A 21,806-nucleotide genomic window follows, 5' to 3' on the forward strand; every position below is an offset into this window, starting at 1 on the left:
GTGTTAAAAGGAATGAACGGTCAATACTCCTATAATTTATTTTGTGTTGGGAAACATTGTTTTCCTTGTTCAGTTGTTGCATATTGAGAGATGAAGTATAGGATGGTTGCTCTATTTATATGTCCTTGATTCAGCTGTGGGTTACCTATGGGTCAGCCTAATGAGCCCAGGTAGTCTAATGGGTTTACAGTAAGTCACCTTTAAAAAGAGGTTATTAAAAAGAAAAAGTAGCTTTGGTGATCTTAATCCATTACATTAATTGTTTTAAACTATTTTCTACTTATCTGTTGGGTTAGAAAAATTAGGCTCCTTGAGGTATGAAATAACTCTTCTGATTATAGTTCCTCCATTTAAAAAAATGAATCCTTGATATTGAATGCTGTTCTAGGCAGACTCATAACACACACAACTGCATTAATGTTTAATAGATCTATTCTATAACTTAGATTTCATAGATTCCATAGACATTAGGATTGGAAGGGACCTCAAAGATCATCAAGTCCAGCCCCCTGCCCAGGGGCAGGAAGTCAGCTAGGGTCAAAGGATCCCAGCAAGATAAGCATCCAAACGTTTCTTGAATGAGTCCAGAGTATGTGCCTGCGCCACTTCTGGAGGGAGTCTATTCCGGGTCTTGGGGCTCGGACAATAAAGAAATTTTTCCTTAGGTCCAGTCTAAAATGGTCTTGGAGAACTTTATGACTGTTGGTCCTTGTTTTTCCTTGGGGTGTGCTGGTGAACAGACTTTCTCCCAGATCCTGATGTACACCCCATACGTACTTATAAGCAGCCACCAGGTCCCCTCTGAGCCTGTGCTTTTCTAGACTGAAGAGTCCCATGGCTCTCAGCGTTTCTTCATAAGGCCTATTCTCTTGCCCTCTGATCATGCACCAGGCTCTCCTCTGGACTCGCTCAAGCTTCTTGACATCCTTCTTGAATTGTGGAACCCAGAATTGGATGCAGTACTCCAGCTGCGGCCTCACCAAGGCCGAGTACAGCGGGAAGATGACATCCTGAGATTTACTTGAGAAGCTTCTATGGATGCAAGCCAAAGTTTTGTTTGCCTTACCAGCTGTGACATTGCATTGGTGGCTCATGTTCATCTTGTGGTTAATCGTGACCCCCGAGTCTTTCAGCCGTGGTGCTATCAAGCATAGCACTGCCGAACCTATAAGTATACCGCGAGGTTTTTTTCCCCCTGAGGTGGAGTACCTTACATTTATCCATATTGAATGTCATCAAGTTTGTATCCGCCCACTTACTAAGTTTATCCAAGTCAGCCTGGATCACTAGCCTGTCCTCAGGTATGGATGCTATGCCCCAAAGTTAGTGTCATCGGCAAACTTAGCCAGTGCGCTTCTGACACCAATGTCCACATCATTGATAAAGATGTTAAAGAGACAGATGTTAAGATGTTAAACTTATTAAACATAAGGTGAATTGTGCCACCAAACTTTTCTGCTTTCCTCCCACTCTGTGGTGAGGACTTGAGTCTTTTACTTTGCAAGGGAAAAAGAAAACTAGAATACTGTGGTTTAAATTCTCCCATGACCCTAAAAACCATTCCCGCTGAGACCAAAACATGTACGTGGTGGGAATCTCCCTAAGAGTGAAATCAAAATAGAGCAAAGCATAATGGGAATTCCAGCCACTACAGCTTAAGAAACCAAAAATGTATGTTGCATTAGCAGTACTCATAGTCATGAGAAATCAATGTAAAATAGGGAATGAAATGTTTGTCCAGTTTTTTTGAGTCTTTGAGAGTAGTCTGCCAACAAATGCTTCTTTCTGTTAATGTTATGAAGAACAGAAAAATGGTCTGAGGTTACAGAAAAATGGTCTGAGTTTTCGGGCCCTGACGCATTACATTTAAGACATGATTAAGAGGTTAATTATGCTATAAATGGTGAATGCGTGGCATGGCAGGAGGCACGATTATTGGGATCCCAACCTACCATTAAATGAATATGTGCCAGGCACCTTACTGTCACAATTAGGATCAGGGCCTTGAATCTTTTTCTCCTCCCTTAATTCTGACCAAATTATCCCATCAACTTAAAGAGTCTTTCCATGTCATTTCTAGCTTTCTAGATTTGGTTTTGTGGGAGTGAGTCACTTAATGTTAGGGGCCTTTTTAAATATTTAATGTATTGAGTTTCAGATTTGGTGATTAGGCCCATTTATACACATACTTTTTTGTCTCGCAATGCACTGGAGTTCTGCTGCACAAGCTGATGCAAGCTACGCTATGCCACGTTCAGTTGTAAAAGTGGCAAAATGTGAATCAGTGCATAGAGAATGGCATGCTTTTGAACTAAAACACCTTCTATGTGTTTTAGTTCAAAAAGCACGTCACTGCCATTTTCTTAGCACTGACATGCGTTTCACCCCTTATACAACTATAAGCAATGCAGCGCTGGGCATGTGTAAAAATGCCAAAGAAGTCTTACAGGCCCATTTCAGGAGTAGATGGCATCAGATGCAGGGAACCTATTCTGTGGTTCTACATGAACTGTTTACTTTTGTGGTTATATTGAAAGAGTTGAACAAAACATCTTCTTAGGCAGTTTTGGCCAATTTTACTGTGTTGGCTTATTAGAAATGTTGGGAGAACTTTAATTTGCATTAGACCTTTAGCAATTACAGTTAGTAAAATCAGGTAGGGCTTGCTGTTTGAGATTGCTAACGACTTCCCAGGAAAATTCGAACAAGTCGCCATCTTTTGATATAACTTCATAGCACCAATTATTTTTCCTTTAACTTCCTTGTTTTAGGGAAAATTGGATTAAGGTTCATTTGTCACCTGGTATTCTAGATACTTCCGCCACACCTCAGGGTCAATTTCAACTTGAGTAAAGCAGAAACTGTACCAACCTTGTTTGTAGATAATCTAGCAAAGGACAAAAGTGGGGTGGCCACATTTGTAGAATAACAAAATCATAGAAAATTAGGATTGGAAGGGAACTCAGGAGGTCACCTAGTCCAACCCCATACTCAAAGCAGGACCATCCACAACTAGATTATCCCAGCCAAGGCTTTGTTAAGCCAGGTCTTAAACAACTCCAAGGATGGAGACTTTATCACCTGTCTGGATAACCTGGTCCAGTGTTTTACTACCCTCCTAGTAACAATTTTTTTCCTGATATCTAACCTAAACTTCCCTTGCTGCCATTTGAAACGAGTGTTCCTTGTTCTGTCATCTGCCACCACTGAGAACAGTCTAGCTCCATTCTCTTTGGAACCATTCTTCAGGTAGTTGAAGGCTGCTATTAAATCCCATCTTGGCTTCCTCTTCTCTAGACTAAATAAGCCCAGTTCCCTCAGTCTTTCCTTGTAAGTCATGTTCCCCAGCCCCTGAATTATTTTCCCCTCCACTGGATCCTTTCTGTATTGGGGAGCCCAAAACTGAATGCAGTACTCCAGATGTGGCCTCACTAGTGCTGAATAGAGGGGAATAATCACTTCCCTTGACCTGCTGGCAATGTTCCTACTGATACAGCCCAGTATGCCATCAGCCTTCTTTGCAACAAGTGCACACTGTTGGCTCATATATAGCTTGTTGTCCACTGTAACCCCCAGGTCTTTTTCTGCAGAGCTGCTGCCCAGCCAGTCAGCCCTCACCCTGAACTGATGTATGGGATTGTTCCATCCTAAGTGCAGGATTTTGCACTTGATCTTGTTGAACGTCATAAGATTTCTTTTGGCTCAAGCCTCCAATTTGTCTAGGTCACTCCTGAATCCTAGCCCTACCTTCCAGCATATCTACTTCTCCCTCCAGTTTGGTGTCATCTGTATTCTTGATGAGGGTTCACTCTATGCCATGTTCCAGGCTGTCAATGAAGACATTGAATAAACCAACCCTAGGACATACCCTTTGGGCACTTGGCTTGATACCAGTTGCCAACTAGACATAGAGCCATTGATTACTACTCCCTGAGCCCAATGCTCCAGCCAGTTTTCTGTCCACTTTACAGTCCATTAATCCATCCCATACTTCCTTAGCTTGCCTGAGATAATGTTGTGGTAGACCATATCAAAAGCCTAGCTAATTCAAGGTATACCACATCCACTGGTCTCCCCACATCCACAGAGCCAGTCACCTCATCACAGCGGGCAGTCAGGTTGGTCAGGCATGACTTGCCCTTGGTGAATCCATGCTGACTATTTCTAATCACCTTCTCCAAATGCTTAGAAGTGGATTCCTTGAGGATCTGCTCCATGATTTTTCCAGGGACTGAGGTGAGGCTGACTGGTCTGTTGTTCCCTAGATACTTCTTTTTCCCTTTTGTAAATATGGGCACTCTGTTTGCCCTTTTCCAGTCATCCAGGACCTCTCCTGGTTGGCCATCATCTTTGGAAACTCATGGCAATGGCTCTGCAATCTCATCAGCCAACTCCCTCAGCACCCTCAGGTGTATCTTGTCCAGCCCCATGGACTTTTATATGTCCAGTTTCTCTAAATAGTTCCTATCCAGGGGTGGGCAAAATACAGCCTGTGGGCTGGATCCAGCCCACCAGGCTATTCTATCTGGCCTGCAGGCCACCTCTCAAATTTAGAAAATTATTATCGGTTTGTGCCTGCCTGTCAGCAATGAAGAGGTGCCAGTGGCAGCAGGACCCAGGAGAAGCCAATGGCAAGACCCAGCAGCTGAGCAGCAAGGCCCAGCCAACCCCACCCCTCCTCCAGCCTCCCCACCCTCAAGCCCCAACCAAAAGCCTCTGTGGCTTCTGGCCTTGCAGCCCCTTGGCTGTTCCCCACCCTTCCTCCATCTGAGTGGAAATTCAGATAAGATTGGATGGAGGGAGGGGGAGAAACAGCTGCTATCAGCCCACGCTGTGGGACTGAGGCTGAGCCAAATCCATGCCATAGCACACTGCATCGAGTTGTCAGGACCCAGCCACATGGCAATGGGGGTAGAAACCACTGAGATTAGCCCACATGGTGAGGCCCACAGCTGACTGGATTGGTTTCATGCTGTGCCATGCAGTCCCAGCCATGCATTTGGCAACTGCATGGTGCTGGCTGGGGTGGGCTGGAGTGGTGGACAGAGTGGTAGGAAGCAGTGGCGTGTGAGCAGGCAAGAGGGAGGGAAAGTAGGGAAGTAGCCACAGTGTGGGAGTGGTTGTGGCAGGCAGGAGTGCAAAGCCCGTCCTGGTGTCCTGGGGCCAGCAGGGATCCAGAGTGGGGCAACAGGAGCGCAGAACCTGGATGTGAGGTTTGCTTGCCTGTATTCTGCGAGGCTCACACGCAGTCCACAAATGCCACATGTGATGGAGCTGGCAGCCCGGCCCCACATGCTGTTACGTACAGGTCATGAGGAACAGCAGGGAGCTCTGCACTATGGAGCTGGGCCAGCTCCGCTCCTCTTCCTATCGCCCCAGCACAGCCAGTTGCACTGTTTTATTTTGTAGTGTATGATTTTTTTGGAGTACTTCTCAGACAAGGGGAGGTGGTAAAAGTCAGGGATTAGAAGTGGGACTTCCAGTTACAAAATCAAGTTAAGCAGCACTCCAGCCAAAATAATTGCCTGACCCTGCTCTAACTTGCACTTTTGCCACTGTTGGTTGCTTACTTCCTCGCCAGACTGCTGTCTGGTGCAGTATTCTAGGAGTTGACCTTGCCTGTAAAGACTAAGGCAAAGAAGGCATTGAGTACTTCAGCCTCTTTTGCATCCTTTATCACAAGGTTGCCTCCCCCATTCAGTAAGGGACCCACACTTTCCCTGATCCTCCTCTTGCTGCCAACATACTTGTAGAAACCTTTCTTGTTACCCTTCACTAGCTACTATCCCTTGCTAGCTGCAACTCTGGTTCCACTTTGGCCTTCCTGACTTCATCCCTGCATGCCTGAGCAATGCTCTTATACTCCTCCATGTTTATTTGTTCAAGTTTCCACTTCTTATAAGCTTCCTCTTTGTTATTTAGTTTACTGAAGAATTCCCTGCTAAGCCAAGCTGGTCTTCTGCCATACTTGCTAGTCTTCCTGCACATTGGGGCACAATGACTTTGTTAGAATTGCAACATTTGATACAGTTGATTTCTGCCATCTGTCACCATTCCTGTCAATCCTGGTTAGGGTATAGACATCACTGTTCTTGTGGAATCACAGAGATCACAAAAGGTTCTGGTTTCAGGAATTTATAATGTACTACAGGATTCTACTCTCTTATACATCAGTATATTCCTGAGCCTATCAAGAGACAGTGAAATGACATCAGTGAACCAGTGGTACATGGATGTGTGATTATTTCATCAAATTCACATGATGCAGCATCTTAACTTAACTAATGGCTGGTCAAGAGCTAGTTGTAAAAAAGCAAGTTAACTGAAGCTTAGTTGAAATGAGTCAGAAGAGTTGATGATGCTGTTAGGGTTAGGGCCAGTGTGGTTAGGGTGCTCACAAGTTGAACATTGGTCAGATATGTCTCTTTATCTTTATTTCAATTATATTTTCTATTTTTACCATTTTTCATGTTATAGAGGCAAAAATAAAGGTTTCATGACATGGAAGGACACTACTTTATAATCAACTACCATATGACCAGCAGTGTGCCTTTGTTGCGAAGAAGGCTAACGGCATTAGTAGGAGCATTGCCAGATCGAGGGAAGTGATTATTCCCCATATTCAGCATTGGTGAGGCCACATCTGGAGTACTGTGTCCAGTTTTGGGCCCCCACTACAGAAAGGATGTAGACAAATTCAAGAGAGTATAACAGAACTGGTTAAGGGACAGGGGAACATGACTTTTGAGGAAAGGCTGAGGGAACTGAGCTTATTTAGTCTGAAAAAGAGAAAGCTAGGAGGGGATTTAATAGCAGCCTTTAACTACCTGCATGGTGGTTCCAAAGAGGATGGAGCTAGATTGTTCTCACTGGTGGCAGATGGCAGAACAAAGAAGCAGTGGTCTCAAGTTGCAGCAAGGGAAATTTAGGTTGGATATTAGGAATAACTTTCTCATTAGGAGGACAGTAAAACACTGAAGCAGGTTACCCAGAGAGGTTGTGGAATCTCCATCCTTGGAGGTCTCTTCCAATGCTATTTTTCTGTGATTCCACGAAAACTGGTATAAAGACTGTAACACATGACCTTGACTTGTTTTTAGCATTGTTTAATGTTTAGGAGGAAAAGATGAATAATTTGTGACTGCAAATTATGAAGGGCTTGTAAATTTGTGAGATACTAAAGGTACATCAGCATGGCACATTGCAGTGTCATGCAGACATACCTGGACTAGCTCAGCTATTTGAAGCAGTATGGCTACATTAATATAGTGTACTACCTGCTGAGATTAGTACTGATGAGAAGCAGGATGTAGCAACCCAGGCAGAGCACTGTATTAATGCATCTTTAATACTTGCAGTGTACAATCTGAATTAGATGTCCCTGAATGGCTCTGCATTGTGGGTGGCTGATTTGCATAGGAATTGCCATACAACATCAGGCTAATATTTTTGTAAGCCAAAATCTCTTATGTAGTCCAATTCCTTGTACAGTGAAAGATGGAAGAACTATTGTAATAGAATAATAGGCCTTTGAACTAGGAATTGCTTTCCATCAGTTAGTGGCTGGCTTATGCTCTGACAAAGATTAGTTTATATCCTTTTTAGTTTTCCCCATGCAATATAACAATGAATGTTTTTGTTAATCCTTATATATTTGGATTAATTCATATTTTAATTATATAGACCTGACAAGATTTATGTAAGTGCTAAGAGTCAGTAGTATCTGTGGAAATGACTTTAAGTTCATGTATTGTTTAAAAAGATACTTGTTCAGGATGAACTTGAGTATAGTATGCTTTAAACACAAGAGAGTGCTTGGTATCATAAGGCTTCTATACACATGCAGGGAGGCTGCTCTGACGTGCTTTAGTTACAGTGCATCGGAGCAGACTTGATTAATCCAGCATATTCCAGCCTCATGTGTATCAGCGTCCCCACACTGAAAAATGGTGGTGGGGTGCTTTAAACTAAAGCTGGTTTGATGAGCTTAGTTCGAAGTGTCGCCCCACCATTTTTCAAGACAGGGATGCTAATACACATTAGTCTGGGCGCTTATAATTAGTGCAGCTCTCAAAGCTGCGTTAATTAAAGTGTCACCCTGCCTCCCTCCCCCCACTACTTGCTGCCTCCCAGAGCACATCTATAAACACCCATAATGTGTAAATACACTAGGCAGTCTAAGTGTACAAAGGCCTTGCTTCTGCTCCTGCAGAGCCAGATAGGTAAACTTTCAGTTATGATGCTTGCTAAAAGAAAGTCTTCTCTGGTTTTAATCTGCCTTGTATCAATAGAGGGACACTACTGTAGAGTAAAATTATTTATAATGCCTGTTTGCAGCTGATGTTGGTGGCATTTCTATGGTACAGATCAGCAGAAGTAATAAACAGTTTTGCTCTGACCGTTCTAATACCTGAGAAGTTTCTAATGCCGTGTTATGAAAATATTTATCGTCATGTAACCCTATTTCAGCAAACATATGATCTTGAAACTGTAAAGCCTGAAGCTAAGAGATATTTAGATAAGTCGATTAAAATGGGAAAAAGAAATGGACTCCATCTTCCAAAAGAAGTGCAAAATGTGAGTATGACATTTTTTTCAGTATTTTTGGTACAAATAAAAAAAAATTCTCCATACCTATGTAACTGTTCTTAAAGTATATTTGAGTTTGTGTTTCCAGATCTCAATTAAGTGTTGGTTTGAGGCCAACTTTAAAGTGCTAGAGATGTAAAAATGATAAAAGACAGAAGGAAAAAAAGGTAAATATTTGAATATAAAGCCAAACTGTGGTTTATAATTTTAAATGGTTAGTTTTTGGCTGACCAGCTTGTTTTAGATTTTCAGAAAGTGCTAACCTGCATACAGAAAAATTCAGGTCAGGCACCCAAAAATCAAAGTACCAAAAATTTTGGACCACAGTCATACAAGGCACAGATAGAAGTTGTCAGCCAATCTGGCCACAGAAAGCAGTTTATAGCCATGACCAAACACAAGTGCACAGCTGCAGGCAGTTTAAAAAATGTCTGATTGTGCAAAAATCTGACTCTTCATTGCATGAAGGGTCAAATGAAGACATTTCAAAACAGAGCATCTTTTGCAACTTCTGTCTGTGCTGCCTGCCAGCCTCGAGCTGTTTTCAGAATGGGAGTGGGGTAAAGGAAGCAGAGGAAGTTCAGTCTGGGGGGTTTCAGCCCCTGCTGGAAGGTGAAGTAGGTATATTAGAGCCCTTCTTTGAGGTGGGGGCTCCAATTTACCCACCCTCCAGTGCCAGCTGGGGAGCCCCTAGAACAAGCTCCCTTTGCTCCCTTTCCCCCCTCCCTTTCTGAAAACTTTGCCACCTCATAGGGAGGAGGGGCTATTGCTGGGGGAAACTGGCTGTAGGCTCCAGCAGCTAGATTACCCCCTCCCCAAACAACAGTGAACTTCTGTTTGGTCTGCAGGATCATTGTAACTCAACAGTTCCTCCAAAATGTTCTCAGTTACAGCGGAGAGCTGCACTTTTGTCTGTACCCACATTCAACAGTCAAGGTATACACCATTCTGCTAACTTCTACCCTGTGAACCTCTCTGCCTTTGACCACTCATTATTCCTTGCCCAAATCCTGTATTTGATAAGAGCCTTACTCTCTATTAAGTTAATTTTCCTAATGGCTTTAGAAAAGCATTAGAAAGATTCTATTTCAGGAAATTGTTGGTGACTCAGAGTAACATGAAATCATAAATGATGCTTAAATTTCACCAGAAGTAGCAATGTTTTTTTTTTAAATACAACAAATATGCAAATTTTTTTTGAAATGTGCAAGCAATGCTGTATGTAAACCTAGGAATAAAAAGGAAATTAATCCCCGAAGTAAGACTGAAATGTCAAAAATATTCTCTTCAGTGATGTCTACATGCCAGCATTTAAAATGGTTTTGGAATACTGTTATCTTCTATGGGAATTATTTTCTTCTTGCCATGTGTCCCAGAGGGATATAACACTGACTTCTAAACAACATGCACTTGGCTAGGAAAATATACTTGCAGCATGTTAGAAAAGTAATTTTTTTACATGCAGTTAAGATTACAGTTTTTGTTTTGTGACTGTCAGTTTAATTTATATCAATTTAGGAAATAAAGACAATGAAGAAAAAATTGAGTGAGCTATGTATAGATTTCAACAAAAACCTCAATGAAGAAAACACATTTCTTATATTTTCTAAGGATGAACTTGGTAAGTGAAGTATTGTCCTTTGGATCTACACTTTTATTTTACAGGGGTGTAGGCTGTAGCTGTGTTGGTCTAAGGACATACGTCTATGCTATTTACATCTTCACTGACTGCCTGTTTTGTATGCATACCAGCCCAGCCTCTTTACTTCTTATTGCATCCAGAAAGAGCACACACCAACTGCAGAAACTTCATCAGCCTGACAAAGGGGTTTTAAACCTGAAAGCTTGCTTAAAAATTTTTTTCCAACTATTTAAGTTGGTCTAATAAAAGATACCAGATTCACCCAAAGAACCTTGTCTGCCACTTCTATTTTAGGAATACTTTTTGGCATTTTGCTAAAGCAAGGATAAATAACTACATCCAGAAAATCAAATTGTTATGAATCTAATTGATTTTCTGCTCATCTCCAATTTCAGTTTAGAATTTTAATTTGTGAAATTAAAAATTCTTCATGGATTTACACTGCATCAACTTTACTTACTAGCCTGCTAGCCCACTCTGTTCTTCCCACCTTGTTTTTTCTCTGTCCTGTCCCCTCAATTCTTTGCTACTACTTCAATCGTGGTATTCCATCCTTCTGAAATTACTCCACTTTTCTTCCCTTCTGGCTGTTAAACTACCTTCCTTGATCTAAAAAATATTTTAAAGATTAATTTTTTTATTGCTCACATGGTTCACTGTGTTTGTAAATGATTTGATGATCCCAAATCTCAATAAAATTAGAGAAGGTTTTTTAAACTGTATTCAGTTTTAATCTTGTGGTATCCTGCTAATTTCATTGTGATGTTGGCAAGCAAGTGTTAATGATTTCATAGAATCATAGAGAAACAGGGCTGGAAGGGACCTCTCTGGGTCATCTAGTCCACCCTCTGCCTGACACAGGATCATCCCTATCCAAACCATCCCATACAAACAATAATCTGAACTCTGTAAAACCACATCAACCTTGACACAACACAAGCTTAACACCATAACCTGCAACAGGTAAAGTGGGGGGAGCCATGGCAACCAATGTCCTGCTTCTATGAAATATCAATATATACTAAAGAGACCTTAGGTAGAGCACCACACCTCTCCCCACAGTACAGAGGAAGGTAAACAGCACCAAAGTCTATGCCAATCTGACCAGGGCTAAAATTCGTTCCTGACCCCAGATATGGCGATCAGTCTGACCTTAAGCAGAGAGGAAAGACAATCTAGCCAGGAACCCCAGCAAGAGCATTAAGACACCCCAGCCAAAGTAGCCAACACCCAATGCTTCTGAGAGAAGCTTAAAAACACCCTGGCACATGTAGGAGAAAGGGGGGACAGGGCAACCATCAAAGCCCAGAAGCAAGGGAAATACCTATAGTAAAACATAGTCATAACTATACCTAGATCATCTCCAACCAGTGGCTGTCTAACCTCATCTTTAACACCTCCAGTGATGGAAAGTCCATAACTTCCCTTGGCGGTCCATTCCACTTCTTCACTGTTCTCACAGTGAAGAAGTTTTTTTTCTAGATAGCCAAGCTAAACTTTGCTGCAACTTCAAGCCACTGGTCCACATTCTCTTCTCTGCAGTGACAGAGAAAAGGTGCTTTCCCTTTTCTTTATAGCAGTTGTTCAAGTATTTGAAGACTGCTATCTTGTCCCCTCTTATGCACCTTTTCTGCAAGCTGAACATGCCTAGCTCTTCAGCCTCTTATATGCCTTGTTTTCCAAGCCCTTTTTCTTCTTTGTTGCCCACCGCTAGATCCTCTCTAAATTCTCCATGTCCTTTTTAAAATTATGGAGCCCAGAACTGTACACACTACTTTAGATGAGACCTAAGCAATGTCAAGTAAAGAAGCACTATCACCTCCTGTGTCTTGCACCTAATGCTTCTTTTGATGTATCCCCAAACCATATTTGTGTTTTGTGTGGCTGCAACACACTCCAGATCCATATTGGGTCTGTGGTCTACCTGGACTCCCAAGTCCTTTTCCATAATGCTGCCATTCAGCCAAGTGTTACCCATTTTATATTTGTATTTTTGATTATTCCTTCTGAGGTATAGTATCTTGCATTTGTCCGCTATGAACTTAATCCTGTTAGCTCTAGCTTTCATTTGTTGTATTTGATTATCAAAAGCATTAGCAAATAGCTGTAAAACATGGGGTTATACCTCTGTGAAGACTTCTAAAAGCTAACTGGTTATTGGTAAGTGCAATATTGTTTTTTGCTACATATTCTTTTGTTTAAAAAAAAAAAAACCTCAATTCTTGAGAATATCCTTTTTCAAATCTTGTGATCTTGTTTACCACAGAAGGTCTTCCTGATGACTTCATCAATAGCTTAGAAATGATAGAGGATGAGTATAAAGTTACCTTAAAGTATCCCCATTATTTTCCTGTTATGAAGAAGTGCTGTATTCCAGAAACCAGAAGAAAAATGGAATCTGCTTTTAATACAAGATGCAAAGAGGTACATCAGTTATCTGTTGTTTTACCATACATAAAATACCAAATGTGTTCTCAAGTGTAATGAGTAGAAGTAGTAGCAAAATGTATAAATTAGTGGTGCTCACTCTCAAGCCCACAGTCCAGATACAACCCATGAAGCTGTATCATCTGGTTCATGGGGCTCCCCACAGGTCAAGGTATTTGGCAGTGAGGCAGTGATAGCAATTAACACTGCCACTATTCCCCTGCAGCCAAATTTCTAAGCCCTGCAACCAGATGACATTGATGTGTGCATTGTCCAGCACTTGGGGCCAGAGTGGCAGGCCCAATCCAGCATGCATGACGCTGCGGTGTGGCAATGGGCCCACTCTGGCACATGCAGGGCTGAGGCTGGGGTGGTGGTCTCAATCTGGCGCATGCTGGGCTAGGAGTATATATGTTTTTGGACCCATGGATCAATCCGGTGCGCTGAATCTGGCCCACAGACCAATGCTGGACCACTTGTCTGGTCCACAGCACAGAATGGTTGAGCACCACTGGTGTAAAACAGCATATCATTCAGGTATGAAGGACTTCATAATTTCTAATAATGGCACTTGATACAATTACTAGAGTTACACCCTAATAGCCAATTATGTTTTATGTAGGTCTAGAAAAGAATCTATTCTCTTGTGTCTATTGTTTCTACTTACTCATTTTCAAATAGGATGCTTCAGGCGGTATTGTTAAAAATTGGCTGTAAATGGTCATTTCTATCCAGTTATTTTTTATTGCTATTTTTCCTTTCCAAAAAGTTAATGGAAAGCTTGGACAATTTATTCATTTACTTATTCTTTTTTTCATAGTTTATTTGTTGCAAAAATGCAGTTTGGGAAGAACCAAAGCTAGTCACTAAATTCTAACTATGAATAATTTTGGCCAAGTATTTTATTTTATTTTGTCTAAATTTCACCAATGTCAAAGTATTGATTTCAGCACATCTAAATCAAAATGTTTCAATTGGGGGTGAGGGGGTTAGGCTCAAAAGAGCATAGTTTAGGTTCATTCACAAGATGGAGGAGGTGATGGTGATAATGTTCCCTCCACATTGTCCAGTATACAACAGAGGTCAGAGCTGCCAGACTCAGACTATGGATTTGAATTGAGGTCCCCTACTTTCCAGAATGTCCTAACACCTGGGCTATGAAGGTATTCTTTGGGGTATCTCTTCCAATTTCTCATATACAAACTGTTCTACTTTTTGTACAGTTAAGTATACATTAGAAGATGCCCCTCAGTGTTCTACCAGATGAGTGACTTAACCACTAGGACTCCTAAAGAACCAGGTTTTATTAAAAGTCTTAGTGTCTCATTTTAGTTTATTAAGGTTCTTTACATTGCTCTAACAGTGTTAATTGTCGGAGCCAAGCACCCCGGTGTTACGGTGGGCCGAGCATGAACGAACAGGTGGGATTAGCGGCGAGGAGTCAGAGCGGGCGGACAAGCGTGTGGTTTCAAAAGATAACTTTTATTTTTCTTACTTACACCACGAGATGGTGATGTAGCATAGGCAGGTCAACTTAGTTACAAACGAGTACAATAAACGGTGTGATGAACGAGAAACGATGAACGAGGCCAGGTCGGTAATGGTGGCGAAGACAGACGTGAACGAGTAAACCAGAACAAGATGAATGAATCGAGAACGTAGAGCGTAGGTAACCGGAATGAGTAATCGGAATGTAGTAAACAAGTAATCGGAACGTAGTAAACGAGTAGTCAAAACCGGAACGATAATCAATAACAAGTAGCCGAGACGAGACATTAAGGAAGAGGTACGCCAGGATACAATGGTGGCGGGGAGACCAATGGCTCTTACAAACCAGGAATCTAGGCCTGAAGCAGTCTTTGCTAGAGCGATCTCTGCTCAGATCTGTCTAGTCTCCTCTGGTCACTGGTCTCCGCTGTGTGTGGAGACTCCCTAGCCTTAAATATGTCTCGAGTGGCCAATCACACGGCTTCCCCCATGGAAGTTTCTAGTCAAATTATGTCATGCCTGAGGCAAGACTGGGCATGCACATGGTGTCAGTTCAGATTACCTCACTGATTGACAAGCATGGGGTCAAGTGTGGGGCATGTGCAGGGCATGCTTACTAACCCTCTGGGGATTTTCCACTTGCTTGTCTGCGCATGTCTATGCTTAACCCTGTGTTAGCCAGCACCTTTACTAAAATTGGTTCTGACATGCCCCCTTGCTGGTAACACAGGTGTTAATACTTAAAAATTTAACATTCATCTTTGTCTCTTAAATTAACATGAGTGGGTAAACTTGTATATACAGCAACAGATAAAGTCGTTAACTTACGTCTTAAAAATTGAAACACACAACAGATTACAGTGATTACTACAACTAAGACGAATAGGAATGACAACAACGGAGTGAGCAAATTTAGTAGCCAGGACAAAGTGTCCCAACCTAATTTAAACAACCGGGACAGCCAACCTTGTCCAGTGCCAGAAACGGCATTGACATCTTCTGCAATTTTTTTAATCTTTATAACTTGATCTTGAAGGGGGAGAGAAACATTAGGGATCGCTATGCAACACATGTCTCTTGATAGATTTAAATATTGGCAAAGACCTCCCTGCTGGATAAGGAGGGCATCCAGGGCCAAACGATTTTGCATGGTCATCTGAGAAGTAGCTTGCAGTTGCTGATTTATCAGTTCGAAGCCGGTTGCAGCACGGTTAGCAAGAAGCTCAACCTGCTCAGACAGTTTTGCAATGGCTATTTGAGCTTTTGCAATTGCGAGACCCCAAAGGAAAAATCCTTCGAAGCCCCAACTAAGGCCCTGGGTGGTCCTTTCCCCCTGTGTGAGCGAACTCCATACCGGGGTAGTGGAGTGAGCATGGCGGTGTAGGGCCGGACTCGGTGGGTAAACCGTCGAGGCTTGTAAGGGTGGACAAAATAAAACAGAACTTAAAAAGCACTGTAGACCCGAAAGGGTGGCGGGCAGGGCAGTGTATAATCGCCCATCCAAACACGTCCAGACAAGACCGAATGGTGCAGGTGTCATTAACTCCGAGCATACACCGGGGAAAGGGAAAGCGTGCCTTGCTAGTTCAGGCGGGCCAGACTGTTTAACAGGGGGTTTGACGCCATGGCAGGCGGCATCTAATAATACTGCCCGTAAAGTGGGGTAAGAAAACCCAAACCAGGAGCCGTTTCCCAGGGGACCCGATCGGGTTAGATCAACAGTCAAAGAGGCGTCCCACTGAACTAAGGGAGCAGGCTTTATCAAAGGAGACAAAGTGACTACCGGTATAGTTTTCCCACCATGGGGCGTGAGGTCGAGGTGCCAAGGCGGAGTGATGGAACGAGGGTCCCATATGAGTGACATATAGGGCTGGGACCAGTTGTTGCCTTGGGGGTGTATCCCCCAGGGGATGGCCGAACAAGCGTAGGGGGCTCCCCTCGCAAAACAACCCTCACAAGGGGGCTGGGTAGAGAAATCATCAAGGGTGAAATTGCAGGGCCAAGAAAAATCAATAAAGGCAGAACCTCTGCCTATCGAGATGTTAATGGAGGTCTTTTGCCCCCTTGAGACTTGGGAAAACCAATCTGAGACATTGTACCCCGTACAAATACCGGGTACGGACTGGGTCTTCAACTGACAATGGGACCCGGAGACATGCGGTTAAACCGCTTCCCGTTTCGCCATCTCCCGTGGCGGTGGCCCAAAGTGACAATAAGTGCAAGACCATATTGGTTATACTGCCGGGTTTGGTAACTGGTTCGGCAGACTGTGAGGTAGAAATAAATATAACTATTATTCAATACAGGGACAAAGTCACTTGGTTCTTGGTTGATGTCATCTCGATCTCTCCTTGAGTCCGCTGTCGTCTCCACTCGAGGGCGAGTAGCGTTTCTGGTCATTCTGGGTGAGGTAGAAGATGACGCGCCTTCTCTTGGCTGTCGTTGGAGCTGATGACTGTCACCCCCTCCGGACCTGAAAAACAAATGACATACGGAAAGCCTCTATTTTTAAATTTTTGATCTATCAGCCTTGTCTCCATGTTAGTTTCCCTATTTTTCACTTCAGTTTCAATGTCTTTCGTCGTTTCATTGGATTTTAGACTCTTAATTAGTAATTGCTCATTCTTAAGTTTCTTCTTCATTTCTTCATGGGCTGTGATTAGCTTTATAACAGTTTTCTCATTATTTTCCATCTTTAACTGCGTATCTCGAACTTTCATATCTAATTTTTTATTTTCTTCTTCATTCAGTTTCAGAGAATTTTTAAGATGCAGAATCATGTCATACAGTTTAGAAATCTCTTGCTTCAGATCCTCATTTTCTTTTTTAAGCGCTTTCTCTTTCTGGTCGTCATTTTGTTGATCGGGATCAGTGAGTTGTTTAGCGCCGCTGGTCGCCATGCTGACACTGACAGTGACTACTCGTTTTTTGACTTTTTGTTGGTTTCGTCGAATCCAAGTGCTTTCGCAAGAGCTCTCTGTCTTTCATCTCCCAGCGATCTTAGCTGTTCTTTTGTTAAGATTTATAAAGCAAGAAACCAAACATTGCTCGCTCCACTGGGGTGCGTTGTGGCGGAGAATCTTCAGCTTGCGGTGGTGAGTTGTGAGCTTGGGGTCGTCGATTTTCCCATCGAGGACAAGCTGGTATATATTCAGTCGGGTAGGCTGACACGGTGTTCAAATCTTCATTAACAACGGGGTAAGCTGTCTTCTGAGCTTTAGGTCTCATAGCTCCCTGTAGCTTACCTAATTGTCCCAATACATATGCTACCGGGCCATTTACTGATGGATTTAACAGTAATCTAGCTGTTAAATTTTGGCTTCTCCTATATACTTCTGTGGCTGCTTCAACAGCTTCGAGTAAACATGGCACGTTTCCTGGATTGGTCGCGAAGCGATGCGGCCAGGCTCCCTGTGCCTGAGTTGGTGTTAGGTTCAGGGCCTGCTGGGCTGGGTTCCACGATGCATAAGAGGATCCCAGTATAGCATATACGAGGGCGCTTGCATTAGCCTTCATGCCATGTATGCACTTTTTGTTGTAATGCTTCAACCACTAGAGCAGGTAGTGGAATGGGCCAGTAGTTGTTGGCTAACACTGGAACAGGGTCCACTACTTTGCCTTTACTCCAGGCGGTGTTCCTCACTAATTGCATAGCTTCATCCTGGTCGAGTGTTTCATTCCCAGCTTCAGCAATTAACCTTCCCAACCAGACGATTGGTGTTTCTTCTGACTTGAGTCCCGTTTCCTTCTTCAGATCATTCATTTCTGCTTGGGTTCGTGTTCTTGTGGTTACGGTGACTTGGGTTCCTTGGCCTTGAGGGCCAGTTACCCACTTTTGCACCGAGATGGGTAATGCTGTCGCTAACTCAGGAGACAGTTGTTGCATTGCTTGCGATGGTGCGCTTTCACTTTCTTCTGTGGTCGTCCGTGTGTCACTTTCGGTTTTGGTCGTTGCTTTCGTTTTTGCATCCTCTAGGTGGCGCTGTGCGTACGGCGGTGGTGACATTGACGTCGTGGGCGGTGCTGTGGCAGGAGGCAGGCTCCAAGTGGGCGGAGTCGGCTTTGGCGTGCTTTTCGGTACGGGGTCTCCCGCTCGAGCTCTCCCTTCTGCCAGCGCCATCTTGTAATGGCAGCGCGGCTAAATTTTCAGCGGCAGCTCGGGTAGCGGTCTCAAGCTTCACTCCCAAGTCTGCATTTTCTCTTAGTACGGCAACATACTCTCGAAATAGTACATTTAACATTTTTCCATTCTTCCACTTAGGGCCGGTCCATTTAACGGTTCACCCATTAGCTTCTAAACTCTCCCGGAGCTGCGTTAACAGCTCGTGCCCCCTTGATCCCAGCGTAAGGTTCAGGCAGTTAAATCTGTCTGGAGGAGTGTCCTCACCTCCCTCCTTCATATACTCCACACACCGGACAAACGCTTGGGCCGGGCTGGGACTCGCCATGCCCGAAGGTTTCACGCGGGCAAGGGATATGAACCCGGTTTCCTCCCTTGGGCGATAGACGGCCCTGGGGTCCCGCGTTACACAGCCGAGAGCGCTTGCACTGAGCCGGATGGCCCATTCCTTTTCATTACTACCACGAAGGAACAGGTACCCATTTATTAGGGACGCGGCCAGATTGGCGGCCTGATGGAACGCAATGTGTGCCTGTAAGTCGTCCGAGCTGTCAGTTGGACGGCTTCCACTGCGCCATGGGCAGTGACGGATCAACTCTGATTCCAAGCCTCCCATGGATCCTGTTCGTGACGCCATGTCGGAGCCGAGCGCCCCGGTGTCACAGTGGGCCGAGCCTAAACGAACAGGTGGGATTAGCGGCAAGGAGTCAGAGCGGGTGGACAAGCGTGTGGTTTCAGAAGATAACTTTTATTTTTCTTACTTAGACCACGAGATGGTGATGTAGCGTAGGCAGGTCAACTTAGTTACAAACGAGTACGATAAATGGTGCGATGAACGAGAAACAATGAACGAGGCCGGGTCGGTAATGGTGGTGAAGACGGACATGAACGAGTAAACCGGAACAAGATGAACAAGTCGAGAACATAGAGCGTAGGTAACTGGAACGTGTCGAGTCGAACGAATAATTGGAACGATGAACGAGTAATCGGAACGTAGTAAACGAGTAGTCAAAACCGGAACGATAATTGATAACAAGTAGCCGAGATGAGACGAGTGTTATTAAGGAAGGGGTACGCCGGGATACAATGGTGGCGGGGAGACCAATGGCTCTTACAAACCAGGAGTCTAGGCCTGAGGCAGTCTTTGCTAGAGCGATCTCTGCTCAGATCTGTCTAGTCTCCTCTGGTCACTGGTCTCCGCTGTGTGTGGAGACTCCCTAGCCTTAAATATGTCTCGAGCGGCCAATCACGCGGCTTCCCCCATGGAAGTTTCTAGTCAAATTATGTCATGCCTGAGGCAAGACTGGGCATGCACATGGTGTCAGTTCAGATTACCTCACTGATTGACAAGCGTGGGGTCAAGTGTGGGGCATGTGCAGGGCATGCTTACTAGCCCTCTGGGGATTTTCCACTTGCTTGTCTGCGCATGTCTGTGCTTAACCCTGTGTTAGCCAGCACCTTTACTAAAATTGGTTCTGACATTAATGAGCACTAAAGTGTAGATGAATTCCAATTATTCCAACCTTAAATCTCCTTTATGCAGAAATTTGTAAAATAGACTTAGTATAAGAATCAGATCTTTGATGTGAATCTCTAGGCCTCAGTCTCTTGTTCTCCTGACCAGTGTTAGGTTGGTGTTCTGAGAAACACCTTATAGTACTAAGTAGTGAACAGTCTTCCAGTTAATGGCAGTATTGTGTTCTAAGGTAAGTCCAATTGAAAATGCTCTTTAACAAATAAAAAGGCTTGGGCAGGGATTTGCAAATAAGTAGTATAGAAGGAAATGAAAAACATTAAGATTATTGAGTGGCTAAATAGCTTAGAGATCCAAACATTAGATGTGCATCTAGACTGCCTGGCACAACCAATTCAAATTCCATCAGTATAATTTTTTTTGTATGCAAATCTGAATGCTCTCAATAATCCTTTATATAGGAATAAAGTTTTGTCTTTGTATCCTGAGTCAAATTTTTCCCTCACTGTGTTTCTGCAGTATGCCCTGCACCAGCATACTGACACTTTCCCCCAAAAGAACATTTTCTGTGTGTGTCTGAAGTGCTTTGGGATGGTTCAGAATGAAAGGTGCTATATATGTTTCTATTATTAAATTCAGGCAATTAAATATGGAATAAACATGAATGGAAATGACATTAATTGGCTATTAATTAAAATAAGCTGTATGTATAAAAAGCTTCTTTATTAAAAAACTGTAAAATTATGCTATAAAAATCATTTAGCAACTGACATCTTTGATAGTGAGGACAAACAGCACCAAGCATATATCTAACATATATAAAGGCATACACCATCAAGGCTGAAAAATACCATTTTAAAATCAATTTCTTCATAGCCTGACAAAACTTATTCTTCCAAAAGTGGGGGCACTTCAGCAGTTGCTTCCCTTAAGGGCAAAAGAATAGTTATATTCTTAGTTTCTTTACTTAGTAATCCACCCCCATGTTTAACAAGTGATGGGCCTGGGTTTGTTTGACTTGGGATGCATAGTATCCCTTCCTTTTTGCCTGTCTCTTTTTCTACAAGCAGGCGGAATACCAAAATTTGCAAACTGGCCTTTATCACAGGCACAGTCTTACCCAGCTGAGCCTTATTTTCACCCATAAGGACTATACCACTGGCTTACGATATTTACTTAATTCTAAGACAGAGTTTTTTCCTCCTATTTAACATGGGGAGAAGCCCCTCATCTTAGAATTAAGTATAAGGGCAGTGGGGGCAGGGCAGGCGGTGCTGTGGCTTGGACTCCAGTCCCTACTCAAGGGCAGGCTGTAGCCACAGCTCCTTCCTACTCCACCCCTACCATCTCTATACCCTGCTATTTTCCCCCCACCCCACACCATGCAGTCTCTGCTCCCCCACCTGCCCCTCTCCCTTCCACCCTCTACCCTTGCTCTGCACTGGCAGGCTTCATGTATGCTGCAACCTGGGCCACTGCATACAGCCCCAGCCCAGGCCCTGTAGCAGCAGTGTGCACCCTGCAAAGCTGCTACAAAGGATGGGCTGGGGCCATGCTTTGTGCCCCAGGGTAGAACAGGGACAGAGCCTGCTGGCATAACACAGTGGTAAAGAAGGGGTGGGGAGGGAAAGAGGCTGGTAGGAAGGTGGGAGAGAAGAGCAGAGATTGGAGGACAGGAGCAGAGGTAGGGTGTCCATTGGCCCTGTGTTTATATTGGACCATCCTGTTTTTAAACCCTTTGTCCCCGTGCATTCCTCAGTAATAACTGTCCATCACTTGTCCTCACAACTCTGTTGGCTGTGCCTAGAGTTAAGGCAGTACACAAGCCAGGAGGAGCAGGGTTCCCAGCCAGGGAGGAAAAGAGGGAGGTAGCCTTTTTGTGGTGGCCCTGCCCCTTCCTGCTGATTGGCCAAGGGGCCCAGTGGCCCCACCCCTTGCTTCTCATTGCCTGAGGACACAGTGGCCCCACCCCTCACTACTGATCAGTCCAGGGGCCCACCCCTCACTGAGTGGACGCCCTGTACTCTGGGGGTGCATCAATGCTCACCCTAAAGATTAGAGGGGAG

The 21,806-nt window shown here is 43.8% G+C and overlaps 1 protein-coding gene and 1 long non-coding RNA gene across 4 annotated transcripts in view; one reads left to right on the forward strand and one right to left on the reverse strand.

Annotated features, from left to right (window-relative positions):
* Nucleotides 1-21,806, forward strand: part of NLN (neurolysin) — a 79,170-nt gene that overhangs the window by 31,065 nt on the left and 26,299 nt on the right. For all 3 annotated transcript variants that reach the window (XM_019532141.1, XM_019532142.1, XM_019532143.1), the window contains exons 4-6: nt 8,470-8,577; nt 10,108-10,210; nt 12,498-12,655. In XM_019532141.1, coding sequence (XP_019387686.1) covers nt 8,470-8,577; nt 10,108-10,210; nt 12,498-12,655 — 369 coding nt within the window. The remainder of the gene's footprint in view (nt 1-8,469; nt 8,578-10,107; nt 10,211-12,497; nt 12,656-21,806) is intronic.
* The window catches only part of LOC109307971, a 10,872-nt gene continuing 257 nt past the window's right edge, over nt 11,192-21,806 (reverse strand). Inside the window, exons 2-3 of the long non-coding RNA XR_002100422.1 lie at nt 21,460-21,463; nt 11,192-11,609 (exon numbers count right to left, since the gene is read on the reverse strand). This is a non-coding gene — a long non-coding RNA (uncharacterized LOC109307971). The remainder of the gene's footprint in view (nt 11,610-21,459; nt 21,464-21,806) is intronic.

The sequence above is a fragment of the Crocodylus porosus genome, unplaced genomic scaffold (genome assembly GCF_001723895.1).
Source record: "Crocodylus porosus isolate Cpor-Errol unplaced genomic scaffold, CroPor_comp1, whole genome shotgun sequence".
Taxonomy (NCBI): Eukaryota; Metazoa; Chordata; order Crocodylia; family Crocodylidae; genus Crocodylus; species Crocodylus porosus.